This window comes from Hipposideros armiger, unplaced genomic scaffold (genome assembly GCF_001890085.2).
Source record: "Hipposideros armiger isolate ML-2016 unplaced genomic scaffold, ASM189008v1 scaffold_32, whole genome shotgun sequence".
Lineage (NCBI taxonomy): Eukaryota > Metazoa > Chordata > Mammalia > Chiroptera > Hipposideridae > Hipposideros > Hipposideros armiger.
The window spans coordinates 452636-465407 of NW_017731382.1; the positions used below are offsets into that span (position 1 = coordinate 452636).

The window sequence follows — 12772 nt, forward strand, 5'->3', positions numbered from 1 at the left end:
CTCTCTCTCTCTCTCTCTCTCTCGCTCTCGCTCTCTCTCGCTCTCTCTCGCTCTCGCTCTCGCTCTCTCTCGCTCTCGCTCTCTCTCTCCCCCTCGCCGCGCCGCCTCCCTCCCTCCCTTGCTCCCTCCCCTCCCCGGCACTGCAGCATTCAGCCGACTGCTGCTCCCGCCGCCGCCCGCGCCTCTTCGGCCTCCGCAGCCCCCCGCCGCCGCCAGCACCATGGCCAGCACCGTGTCCGGTAGGCGCCCGGCCCCGCGGGAGGTCTGAGCAGAGGCCATTGTCTGGCCTCGCCTGATGCTGGGGCTGACTGAAGACACTGTTTTCCCATCTCCGATCCCCGCGCACTGCGAGGGCTCAGGGCGCGACCGGGTCGAACCCGCAGGCGTCTGGGTTCGGGGCCGCGCGTTGGGACAACCCCGTGCCCTATGGACTGGGATTGAGGCTCCGGCCTGGCGGGCGTGGGCCGCCGGGCAGGGCCCGCGATCTGGGGAGCGCCCGGGGTGGGGGCGTCGGGCGCGGGGACGCACTGCCCCTTGGGGCGACGTCGTTTAGGGCCTGGAGCAACTGCGGCAGTGTGGCTCCCAGAATCCGGGCGTAGCCGGAGCCCCTGGGTGGGCTCGCTCGCAGGTGCGGACAGGGTCCCTCGAGGCGTCCAGCGTCCACAGACCCTGGTTGGACGGCGCCTTCGCGGGGGGGGCAGGGAAGAGGGTGGGAGCCTTTGTGGGAGCCCCAGCCCGGGACCCGCCGAGCGCCGGGCCCTCCCTGCGCCAATGGAGCGCCCGGGAGGGAGGGCTGCGAGAGGACGGGGAGAGGGACCTGAGCTGGGACCGAGCAGAGCGGCGCTCGCACTTCGTGTCACTGCCCCCTCCCCTCTCCGCTCCAGGCTCGGGGACCACCCTCTGCGACACGGTGCCACCCGTTCTGGTTAAAAAGAGCCACCGCCCTATGCGCATTGGGGTTTGGATGGGGGAGGGGCTGCTGCCGTTTCCAAGCCCGCCCAGGGTGGGGTGGTCTGCGCCTCCTTTCCCCGCCGCCCGACACCCAAGTTGCGAACCCACCGCCTTCGATGGCAATGATCCCCCACCTTCCTGGCCCAAGTTGGACGCGGAGCTGCGGTGGAGGGGCGGGCACAGGGTCGGGTGAGGTGGTGGACGCCGGGCAGATACTGGACGCGGGGGCACTGCCAGACGACCCCCGGAGCGAGGACGCGGGGCTTGCTTGCTCTACCCCGGAACAGTCTGCTCCTTCCAGCCGCCCCAGCACCAGCTTCATCTTTGCGCTCGGCGCCCGCACGGCAGGGGCAGGCGGCCCCCCACTTCTACCCCGTCTTCCCCTCCGCCAGGAACCGCACTCCCGCCCACCCTTCCCTCCGTCTTGGGGGCAGGTGGTCGTGGTCCGCTCGCCTTAAGCTAACCTGATTCTCTCCAGAGCTCCGCCCACCCACCTTGGTGCCCCGCCTCGACCCCGCCCCTCAGGCGCTCAGGGTTCCAGACCCCAGGTGACTTCTGCGCGGGTCTGGGAAGGGACCACGGTGCGTCACTGATACCCTTCTTCCCCAGCCAGACTGGGAGTCGTTTCCATCCGGGCTTCATCTGCCCCCTTGCCCTCTCGCTGACATTCACAAATATATTGGGACAGGCTTTGGGCAGAATGACACCCTCCTTCATCAACTGAGGGCGGTTCAGAGTGCTGCCACGTCCCTCACTGAGGGGGTCCTTGTTCACCACCTGTGCCTGAGCTGCGGGACAAGGGGCAGCCACTAGGGGGAGGCAGCCTTTTCTCTCACTCACCCTCCGTAATGAAAATCCTGGTCAATAGGCCTCATTCCGGCCACCCATCTGACAGATAAGCAGAGTGAGATTAGGTGGTGAAGAGACGCAGCCAAAGCCTTGCCTTCGATCTATCGACTATCTGGGCACAGAGCTGGGCACAGACACCCTCTGACCTCAGAACCCCCTGACACCAGCCCTCTCTTCTTTGCCCAACTTTGGGGCACTGCTGATCCACGCTTGGTCCCATGATTTTTCTGGGTGTCCGAGTTGCCCTTGGTGTCAAAAAGAAAAACATGAGTGCATTTGATTAATCTTGCCCAGCATAATGACCGCCTGGAAGACAGGCTGCAGTGTCGATGACACAGGGGCTGACCTTTCCTGTATCGGCACCAGTGCCACCCTACAGGATGCCCACCCCCAGCTTCTCCACCCATCAACGTTTGATAGCACAGTGGCTTGGCCCCGAAGTGGCCACATGAGAGTGTGGGTAATAGCGGCCAAAACCAGTTTAAGTGAACTCCAGCCACGACCTGTCTGCCCGTGCTCACTGGCGGGCTTTGTTTGGTCTTGGTGACTAAGGTGAAGAGTCAGCATCTGGTATGCTTTCATAGCCCTGCAGGACTGCCCACAGCTTTCTCTTCCTCTGTAGACTGGAAACCTTTCCCACTGCCTCCCCCTTGAGTGTCCCGGACGGGCTGAGTTCTTGGACTTACTTGGGAAGATGTGGCCACCTCTTGGTGTCCTTCTCAGGCGCTCAGATCTTCACATCCTTGCGTAGACTCTTGCTCATTCAGCACTTTATGCAACTCCATCTGCCATGAGGCCTTGCTACTACTGAATTCTCTCAGGGCCTCCCTTTCCCCCTCTGGATGGGAAAGATAGTGACAGCACCTCCCCTAGGCTTGTTCTGAGGGCTGAGCAAGCTATTTCAGGAAAGGTGCTTGGCCTGATGCCTGGCAAGAGGCGAGTGCCCAGTCCATGCCAAGCAGCGTGACTGTTGTAGCCATATTTTCCTGAGTTTCCTGCCAGCCATTTCCCCCATGCTGGGCTCCTGGCACTTTTGGAGGTGACGTTGACTAGTGAGACAGGGGCAGCTTGGGTGGCAATGAGCTCCATTTGTTGGGGAGCAGTTAGCAGCAGGCCCCAGAGCTGTCCTAGGGGTGAGTGGGCATCCGTGGGCCCCCTGCACTCCCAGTTCTGGACAGACTCCTGCCCCAATGAGACTCCGGACAGGAAAGGCAGTAGAGGCCTGGGCTCACGACCAGGCTCCCACCATGGTGTGCCACGACTCTGGGTGGGCCTCTTGCCCTCCTCGGGCCTCCTTTCCTCCTCTGCAGAAGTGAGGCTGACAAGGGTGTCTGCCCGGGCAGGCTGATCCTGAGGGCCAGCTGGGAGGATGGGCGCGGGTGTTTTTACCTGCTGCTGGAAGCTGGTCTGACGCCTCCTTCTAACGCTTGCTCATCCAGGATCCAGTTATCCAAAGGTCAATGTGCATTTTTGCATATTTAACATTTAATATGAGAAAAGGGAGATGAAAACAGTTTGGGTCACGGCAGAGATCTGTTTCTAACAACCCCTTGAAGCCAGTGGTGCAGAAGGAAGGGTCCTGGGGGGGAGGGGGGAAGGCAGGCTGTGCCTTGAGGCCCTTGGGGGCCTTCCTGGTTGAGATACATCCGTGGAGAAATGGAGTAGATGGGCCTGTGTCTCGGCCTCTTCTCTCTGCGGTGACATATGACCTTTAAGCCCCTCCAGCTCTGAAAAGATGGGCACAGCCTGCCTTACCTGCGGCTGGGCCTGTTCTCCAGCACATGCGTGGGCTTCTCCTTGCTCTTTCTCTCCACATTTGCCAATCCCCAAAGCCGGCCAGTCCCCTCGGACTTGCAGCCAGACCACTGAGCGGGCATCTCTCTCAAGCCTCCGCCCACTTGGCTTCATGAGGACGGGTTTTCCGGGAAAGAAGCTGCTCATGGGCTATCACCTGGGAGAAACCGACTCGGGGAAGCTCCGTGACCATCAGACGCTGAGCTGTGTGCCTGTTTGCAGCTGCAGGACACGGTCCCTCACTTCCCAGGTGGACACATCCCCTGGGCACAGCCGTGACCTCCCAGAGCTCTGAACTCAGTCTCCAGGCCTCGTTTGTCTCCCATCTCTACTGGCTGTGCAGTGCTGAAGTGACAGTTCCCTGGAGGGGAGCCCCCCTGGCATTTGTCCATAAACTTGTTCTTCCTCTGTAATGAATCACAGCTCCTTTTCCTGGGGAAATGTCAGGCTTAAGGCAGAGAGGAGCTTGAGCAGCTGTAAGGCCCCAGGTTCCTGGCCTGTAAGGTAAACCCATTCAGAGGTTTTGGCATGTGATAAGGAAGGACTATCTGAAAGGTCAGGCTTAGGGACTGGTGTCTGTTGCCAGGGTGGCAGGTGCTGGCAGGGTTAGACTGAGTCCCCTCCTCCCTGGCCTCTCCCAGGACCCAGGTGTGCCCCCCCCGATGCAGACCCCTCTTGCTCCCTCCCCACCTTCCCTTCTGAGCACAGGGCTGGCTACCCCTGCAGCCTCTCCGCACATCCAAGCGACTCCTGGCCTGCTGTTCCTGGTGAGCTGGCTCTGCCTGGTCTTACACCCTCTAACTCCCAGCAGAGGCACTCTCATGTACCATTCTGCCTCCTTCTTAAAATTAACTTCCAATGACACAAGTAATACATGAATAGATTCTACTTGTGAAAAAAATAAAATGGACAAGGTAGACCCAAATCCCCATTTGAGGCCCCCACCTGGTCCTCCCTACACCTCCCTTCCAGCCTCCTGAAACCAATGACTAGGATGTGTTTTTGCCCTGCTCCCCCTCCCCCCCAGAAGCCCCCAAAGGCTCTCCCTGATGCTTGCACAGGATGCCTTGGGTTCTCTCCAGAAGAGTCTGGACCACCAGGATGTTTAGATCAAATCACCTCATTCTCTGTGCAGGTGGTGGGAGGACCGATTCCCGGGAGTTGTCACCCCAGACCAGGGTCTGATAGTTTCTATCCTGTGTCCTGTTTCTACACAATGCTTTTTCTGATTGCATGTTCATTCATTTTAAAAACATGATCTTGTGTGAAATTTGATCAGGTTTCTTGTCCCTCGACACACATGTCCAAATTCTTGTCCGCCCCTTGGAAGAATGCTTTAGGTAACTCTGCATGCTTTTTCCTTCTTGGAAGCCAGATCCCTCTCCCTGCAGTGTCTGTCTCTCTGGAGACTTATACCAGCTTGTCCAGCCAGGGAGGAGGCACTTGGGTCTCTGAGCCTCCTAGTCTTTGGGACCTGCTGGAGTGGTGGAAAGAACACAGACCACTTGGGATTGTGCTGGAGGCGTTTTGGGCAAGTCACCCCAGATACCTGGGCCCAGTGGTTGAGTGAGGGTGACAGTACTGGGCGTGCAGAAGTTTTGAGTACTGATGAGACACTAAACCAACGTGTCTACTTTGGAGCCTGGTTTGCTGCAAGTAGCTCAATTATTTCCATTCTGAGACAGGGCATTTCCCCTTCCCCAGCAAGGCCCAGGGCCTCGGAAGCCAGGCCCACCTCCTTTTCTGGTTGGGCAGTGCTGCTGGGCAAGGCTGGATGGCGGGCTGTGGTGCTGAATGGACAGCTCCCTTCCCTTTGGCCCTGGATGGGCAACAAGTGTGTGTCTGCTGAGGGCCGAGTTTCATGGGGTGACAGCACTGCTATCACGGTAAACAGAAGGGGAGGAGATAGGAGGGCTGAGGGCTTCGCCCAAGTGTACAGCCCAAGACAGTGCTGCCTGCAGAGGCTCCACATCTGTGCCGGCCCAGTCATGCGGTTAATCTTGTCTGCCAAAGGGGGCGAGTGTTTATGAGAGGGGCAGGGTAGGAAGGAGGAGGGAGGAGTACGTGGGGAGAGGGGCAGGGTGTGTTAAGAGGAAGATACACAGTGACAGAGAATCACAGAGACACAAAAAGACACAAAGAGTGACAGATAGAGCCAAAAAGACAGAAGGATGGACAGAGACACAGAGTGAGGGAGAGACAGACAGAAAGAACAAAAGACAGATGGAGAAGAGTGAGACAGACAAATGCTGAGAGAAAAGGAGGGAGAGAGAGGCAGGCAGACAGACAGACAGGGGCCAAGAGAACCCTGTGGGGTGGCCCACGGGGAGAAGTGCCCCGGAAAAGAGTCAATGTGTGCTGGGGGGGGGGCGGGGAGGAGAAGGAGAGATGTGGGAGCACAGAGAGCAGGAGACCAGGCTCCCAGAGGCTGTGGGAGGGGCGATGGGGAGGCAGGCGGGGCAGAGGCAGGCGGCTGGCTGCTCACGCTGGCCTCTGCCCACAGCCTACAAGGAGAAGATGAAGGAGCTGTCCGTGCTGTCACTCATCTGCTCCTGCTTCTACTCGCAGCCGCACCCCAACACCATCTACCAGTATGGGGGTGAGTGTGTCCCACCAACGCCTTGATCCCCTCCTGTGGTCTCTCAACCCCCTGGCTTGGCTGGCTTCTGGAGAGGGGGCCTTTGGGAGGAGGGGCCAGTCTGGGGGCTCAGGCTTGGGGGTACCTCCATGAGCAGCCGCATCCCCTCACTCGGCCCTTGGTTTGGATGTGCACGGGGGACATGCCCCCAGCCTGCCCGCTCCTCGCTGGCCTTCCTGAAGCGCCCATCTGGTCTTGCCTCACAGACATGGAGGTGAAGCAGCTGGACAAAAGGGCCTCTGGCCAGAGCTTTGAGGTCATCCTCAAGTCCCCTTCCGACCTGTCACCGGAGAGTCCCGTGCTTTCTTCCCCACCCAAGAGGAAGGACACCTCCCTGGAGGAGCTGCAGAAACGGCTGGAAGCAGCTGAGGAGCGGAGGAAGGTAAGGAGGCCTGCCATCTGTCCTGATGAAGGTGGCCAGGAGAACTTGCTGGACATGGACGTGGACCCTAAGCTGCAGGGAGCTCCAAGCCCCTGCTTGGTGGTCAGCCTGGGGTGGCGAGGGTATCACGGTTCCCGGGACCTCCTCCTGAAAGATTAGAAAGGGGCAGGAAGGAGAAAGGATGCCCAATGGCAGGCAGCTGGAGGGAGACAGGAACCAAACACTGTCACGGGTGCCCTTGGCCATGGTTAGGAAGGGGTCAGGTAGTGGCCCTGGGACACGAGGCTGGGCTAGCTGGCATCCTTCTCCTGGGAAAAACATGAGAAGCAAGGGCCTCTGTGTGCTGGGGGGCTGCAAACACAGACCTGCTGGGAGCTCAGAGAACCCCTGGGAGAAGTGGGGAGGGCTCCAGGCCCCCTCCCTGCCCCCTCACCTCACGCCAGCCCCTGAGACTGAAACACACAGAAAAGGAAGTGCTCCCAGGCATGTGGTCCTGGTGCCCAAAACCACAGGACATGGGCAGTGGCTCCATCCCTCTACAGCAAGCCCCAGTGAGACCTGGGGACACAGGCTTCGCAAGGTTCACTAGTTGTGACTGGCACATGGGGGAGGGAGGGTAGCTGCCTTCTGAAGGAGGCTAATTATCCCTGGGAGCCTAGGTTCTCCTTCTGGGGCTACCAGGCAGCCCCTCCCCCTGCAGGACCCCACAGTGTGCCCCCAGCAGCCCCAGGCTCCTCCCTCCAGCTCGTGCCTTCCCCAGCAGTCCTGAGGACTTGTCCACCACCCCCAGCACCTTGGAAAGCTCAGCACCCGGTGTGCGCTAAGAACCAACTTGGTGTTCAGCGGGCAAACAAACGTTTGAGGAAGAGACGAAAGGCTCTGTGACAGCCCCGAAGTTTAGACTCCTCTGCTCCTCCAACGTTCTCTTAGAGCGCAGCGCGCAGGCTCAGCTGGCAGCCGACAGGGACAGGGGCTTCCTTGCCCCGGGGGCCCTCAGCCTAGCCGGGAGGGGCAGCTCCTCGGCGGACAGGGAGAGGGGCTGAGGAGTCTCCCGGCACCTGCGTGCCCACGCCGGGGAAGTCCAGGCAAACCAGGGCTAGGTCACCTTCGCCGACGCAGGACATTGTAGGCCGGAGCTTCTCGAGGACATGTGTCCAGAGGGCAGCCGAGCAGGGTGATGGGCACTGGGCGGGGCCGGAACGGCAGCGCAGGGGGTCCGGAATGGGAGCCCGGGGTGGAGGAGCAGGACCGGGGCGCGGGGGGTCAGGGATGGGGTCGCGGCGGCGTGGCGCTGGGCACCGGGTCCCCGGGGCCGCCGCTCACGCGCGACCGCCCGCCCGCCGCCCGCGCAGACGCAGGAGGCGCAGGTGCTGAAGCAGCTGGCCGAGCGACGCGAGCACGAGCGCGAGGTGCTGCACAAGGCGCTGGAGGAGAACAACAACTTCAGCCGCCTGGCGGAGGAGAAGCTCAACTACAAGATGGAGCTCAGCAAGGAGATCCGCGAGGCGCACCTGGCGGCGCTGCGCGAGCGGCTGCGCGAGAAGGTGCGCGCCCGGGCTGAGGAGGGGGGCGGGGCGGGCGCGGCGCTGGGGCAGCAGGGGGGCTCCCCAAACGTTTTATACTGGTCACTTCCCGCAGTGCACGCACGAAGGCCGTAACCCGGTCCTGCTGGGACACAGGCTTTCCCTTGTAACGCAAGGATAGTCGTTCCTTCTGAAGTGCGCTGAAGGAAGCGCCTCCGGGTGCGGGTGCGGGCGAGGAGAGGGGAGGAGCGGCTTTGGGTTGGGGCCCCGGGAGCCCCTTCCTTTGGCCGGTCCCTGTCCACTGCACCACCCGCGCTCTCGCAGTCCGGTAGCTCCGTCCTGCTTGGGGCCAGCCCGGGGTGAGGCAAGGCCCTGCCGCTGCGAGCGGGGCCAGCGCAGGACCCCGCCCACCCCGCCTCGTCCCCGCAGGAGCTGCACGCGGCGGAAGTGCGCAGGAACAAGGAGCAGCGAGAGGAGATGTCCGGCTAAGGGGCTCTGGACACCGCGGCGCCTGGATCCTGAGCCGAGACAAGAACACATGCGGGTTTTGGTTTTGTTTTGTTCAACTCTGTCTAGATGCGACTTTTGTTCCCTCTCCTCCTGCAGTCCCAGCTTCACGCTTCTCTTTCCGCACTCTGAGCTGTCCAGTCCTTGTGGCAGCCGCTGACCACAGGCTCTCCCTGGGGGAGCCACCAGGGCCTACGTAGCACACGGTCCCTCAGTTCAGGTACCAGGCAGGGTAGTGGCTGGGTCCCCTCTTGGTGGCCCTCTTAGCAGATGTGATGGTGACCTCAATAAATCCAGTGGTGGTGGCAGGAACACACAGGTCCTTATGCTGGGTTGTCCTGTAAGCACCGTTATCACTTACGGTACATCCTCTGAGCCAGCCCCCCCCCCCCAACACACACACACCAAGAAGCAAAGGCAGCACCGCAGGCATGTCTTCCTGTGGAGGAGGGGCTCAGCACAAGGGGGAGGGCAGAGCAAGAAAGAGTTAGAGGGAGCAAGGCCTCTGGGCAGCGTGGGGCCAGATCCCGCAGTCACAGGTAACTAGCCCTGGGCACCCTGTGTGCAGCGGAGCTTTGTGGAACTGGTGGGTGGAGACTGCAGCACCCTTTAGTGTGGCTGCCCAGGGGTCCTGAGACCACTTGGCCCGTGGTAGGCACCCTGGGCTGGCCTGGGAGCCTGCAGTCATTACTTGTGGCTGGCGTGGGATGTGGCTTGGCCTGTCTTCAGGGGAGTGGACATTCTCCACCAGGAACCCAAGAGCAGGCTGCTGTGGCCTAGACGACTGTGGGTAGCATGACGCCCCCTGCCGGCCCCTCCTTCCAGAAGTGCCCTCCTTTCAAGCGCCTCTGGCTGAGCGCCCGTGTGGAGAAAGCCCAGCTCCTGCCAGGTCTCCTCTCCTCCCTCTGCTTTGCAGACCTGTCCTTAGAGCCGTTTGGCGTCTTGGCCCCTTCCCGTGCCCACCCACGATGCTCAGGCCACTGGGCTTTCAGGCTCATCTCTGGCCAGATGTGTCAGTCACAGGTGCCCCTCAGGGACCCCCTTGCAGGCAACAGGGGGCAGGGGACAGGGTTCCCAAGCCACCTCCCCCTCCTTGGCATTCCATCCTTGGTGTTCCTGGCCCGCGGCCCCCTCTGGCCAGCCTGTGGTTTGGAGGCCTGACTCTAGGCTTCCCCTCCCTCAGCCCTGGTGAGGAATCCCTCCACATTCCCCAGGGCTGGCCTTTGAGGACTGCCACCTGCCTGGCCATGAGGGTTGTCCATTTTTTCGTGCCACTGCAGCATCCTCCCCTTCTCCATAGCAGTCCTACCCCACAGCTGGGTACTGGGGGCAGGAGCCCTGCGACCGTCCTCTTGGTGGAAACTGTGCGGGGAAAGATCACAAGTTCTTGCAGGACCCAGGACCAGCGCCTCAGAAACCCGGCGTCTGCAGCCCCCAGTGCCCCGGCTTACATCCTGCAGAAACCTCTGGGGCCCAGCCAGGGAGCACGGTGTGGTCCCCTCAGTGGGCTTAGGGAGAAGTAGGGACCCGAGACAGATGAGCCAGGAGTGGAACCCAGCAGTGCCCACATGGGGCTTTTGTGGGACTCAGAAAGGGAAGCGGAAAGGGACTGAGGGCTGTATTTGTTTTAGCCGTGGCAGCTCTCTCATAGTGGAAGCCTAGTGTAATATGCACCCATCTCATCACGTAGTGAAAGTGAACTTAAAATTAAATCAAATGAACGATTAAAGAAAAAAAACCTGTGTGTTTAAAAAAAAAGTTGCACCGTGCCAGTGAGCGTCCTGCCTCCGTGGGGGGAATGGGCTGGGAGGTCACCGCCTGGGAGTGAGTGGGGAGCGCCGGCTGTAGCTCTGAACCGAGCCGAGCTATCAAGCTTGTTTTACCACCATCGTTATGACTAGTTCTAGCGACAACAGCAATTTGAAGGCATGAATGTGTAAAGGGCACACAAGCCCACTTTCCCTTTCGGAGCCCCAGAGGACAGCAGGGCTGGGAAGGAGTCAGGGCAGCCCTGGCAGGGCTGGCCTGGGGCCGTCCCAACTCTCCCCAGGGCTGAGCCTACCTGCTGGCCAGACTGGTGCTATGGAGGAAAGATCAGGGTCTGAGTTCTGAGGCTTGCCCTCCTCATAGCAACCTCTGGGCGGTGGGTCTTGCTAAGATGTGGGGTGATCCTAGACTCCCAGGGACATGCCCCATGGCTCTGTGCCCCCTGCCCCCGCTGACAGGCAGTTCAGCAAAGCGGGTGGAATGATAGCATGGACAGATGCCTGTCCCCACACAGGGCCCTCCTCCATCTATCTGGTGCATCTCCTTCTCAGGCAGTCTCAGGTGAGGCTGTGTGGAAGTGCAGGTGGAAAAAGGCCATACAAATCACGGCTGTTTCTCTGTTTGCTGAAGAAAAGTAATTTTGCTACTGGGCAGTTATATTCATTTTCTAGGGCTGCTGTAACAAGTACCTCAAAGAGGGGGGCTTAAGACAACCGAAACTTACTCTCCCACAGTTCTGGAGGGCAGAAGTCCAAAATCAAGGTGTCGCAGAGCTGTGCCCGAAACCTGTAGGGGAGGATCCCACTTGCCTCTCCTAGCTTCACTGTTGGGAAAGGCCATCCTTCAGGGCCACTTAAGAATAGGCTGAAGAGGTGCAGGCAGGCCAACTGCCCACTGGTGTGGGGACGGCCCACTGCCGGAGTGGACCTTGTCTGTCTGCTCTGCATGAGTAAAGGTTGTCTGCTGGGTGCTCGGCTGCCTTGCGCTTTCCTTGGCGACTCCGATGCCAGGATGCGGAGGGTAGAAGAGTTTGGACCTCTGCCCCTGGTGGTTGGCACTGTGATGGTATCCACGCAGCAGTGGTCCTCCCCTGGGACTGGGAACTGGAGCCTGTGTGCAGCTGGACACTGGCAATCATCCAGTAGATGCATCACGCCGATCTCTGCCTCTGTGGTCACATGGCTGTCTTCCCCCGCCCACCGCCTCGTGTGTGTCTGTCTCCATGGGGCACCAGTCATTGGATTAGGGGCTACCCTAATCCAATATGACCTCATTTTAACTACAGTAATTACATCTGCAAGGACCCTATTTCCACATAAAGTCACATTCTGAGTTCCTGGGGGTTGGGATCTCTGGGGGACACAATTCAACCAGAAACAGCAGTTGTAGGTATATAATTCATAATGTTAAAACATTCATGCATTTATGGGCTGGCCGAGTGGCACGTTGGTTAGGAGTTGGCTTGGGACGCCAGCTCTGAGCAGCAGGACCCCGGTTCAGATCCCACATGTGGGCCAGTGACACTGCCCTCTACACCTAAGATGGTGAACAACAGCTCGACCTCAAGGTGGGCTGCCATGAGGCGCCGGTGTTGGCGTAGGCTGCAGCCCGTGCTGCAGTGGGCTGCTTTAAATCTACCGTGAGTGGCTGGCAGCCGGCGTGAGCTGCTGTGAGCCGCTGTGAGTGGCCGTCCAATGGCCGGCAAGCGATTGCCTCACCCGGGAAGAGCACAATGATGGTACCAACATGGGCCAGTGAAGGGACGTCCTCCACAACTAGACTGAAGAACAAAAGGACAACAACTTGTCTGTTCCCCTTCCCCAATCCCCCAATAAAAATCTTAAAAGAAAAATTCATGCATTTATTTGTGTCCTCAACATGAATTTAGGAGTGCTTAGTACACATGTGGGTGTCACTGTGGAGACTGGTGATGGTGTTGGAGACCAGCCCCTGCCCTGGGAGAACTTGCAGGCTGGTCAGTAACACGTTATGGGCAACAATGTTTTCAATTTTCACAATGTCCACTATGAGGAAAACAGAGTAGGCATTATTTTATTACTTGTTTTTTTTTCTTTCTGTAACACATGTTCACTGCATCATTGCAAAGTTAAAGACAGAAATCTTGACCCACCAAAGCTCTTTCCCGCTAGAGGACTTGCCCATCAGCAGTGATGTGTCAGCGTCAGGGCCTGAGAATGGTGCAACGATGTCAGCACTTTCCCATCTCTGTGTCACCCCAATGGCTGAATAATCATGTTACAGGCTACGTACTAGGACTTAAAAAAATTTTTTTAAAAGATTTTATTGGGGAATTGGGGGAGGGAACAGCGTTTGGGAATCGGGGAAGGGGCACAGACAAGT

The 12772-nt window shown here is 59.5% G+C and overlaps 2 protein-coding genes across 3 annotated transcripts in view; one reads left to right on the top strand and one right to left on the bottom strand.

The window, feature by feature from the left end:
- The first annotated feature begins 77 nt into the window (after nt 1–77).
- Nucleotides 78–9468, top strand: STMN3 (stathmin 3). Its single transcript, XM_019637188.1, has 5 exons — nt 78–239; nt 6098–6193; nt 6439–6614; nt 7967–8158; nt 8567–9468. The coding sequence occupies exons 1-5, from the start codon at nt 221–223 to the stop codon at nt 8624–8626; spliced, it is 543 nt and encodes a 180-aa protein (XP_019492733.1). The 5' UTR covers nt 78–220; the 3' UTR covers nt 8627–9468.
- LOC109380036 (uncharacterized) overlaps nt 9085–12772 on the bottom strand; it is a 10487-nt gene continuing 6799 nt past the window's right edge. For both annotated transcript variants that reach the window (XM_019637186.1, XM_019637185.1), the window contains exon 5: nt 9085–11625. In XM_019637186.1, coding sequence (XP_019492731.1) covers nt 11116–11625 — 510 coding nt within the window. In that variant the 3' untranslated portion in view covers nt 9085–11115. The remainder of the gene's footprint in view (nt 11626–12772) is intronic.

Bases quoted from the DNA above. Each gene is read 5' to 3' on its own strand.
- STMN3 (XM_019637188.1), top strand. The intron at 6,194-6,438 runs GTGAGTGTGTCC...CTTGCCTCACAG, and splicing joins CACCATCTACCAGTATGGGG to ACATGGAGGTGAAGCAGCTG. The intron at 8,159-8,566 runs GTGCGCGCCCGG...TCGTCCCCGCAG, and splicing joins GCGAGCGGCTGCGCGAGAAG to GAGCTGCACGCGGCGGAAGT.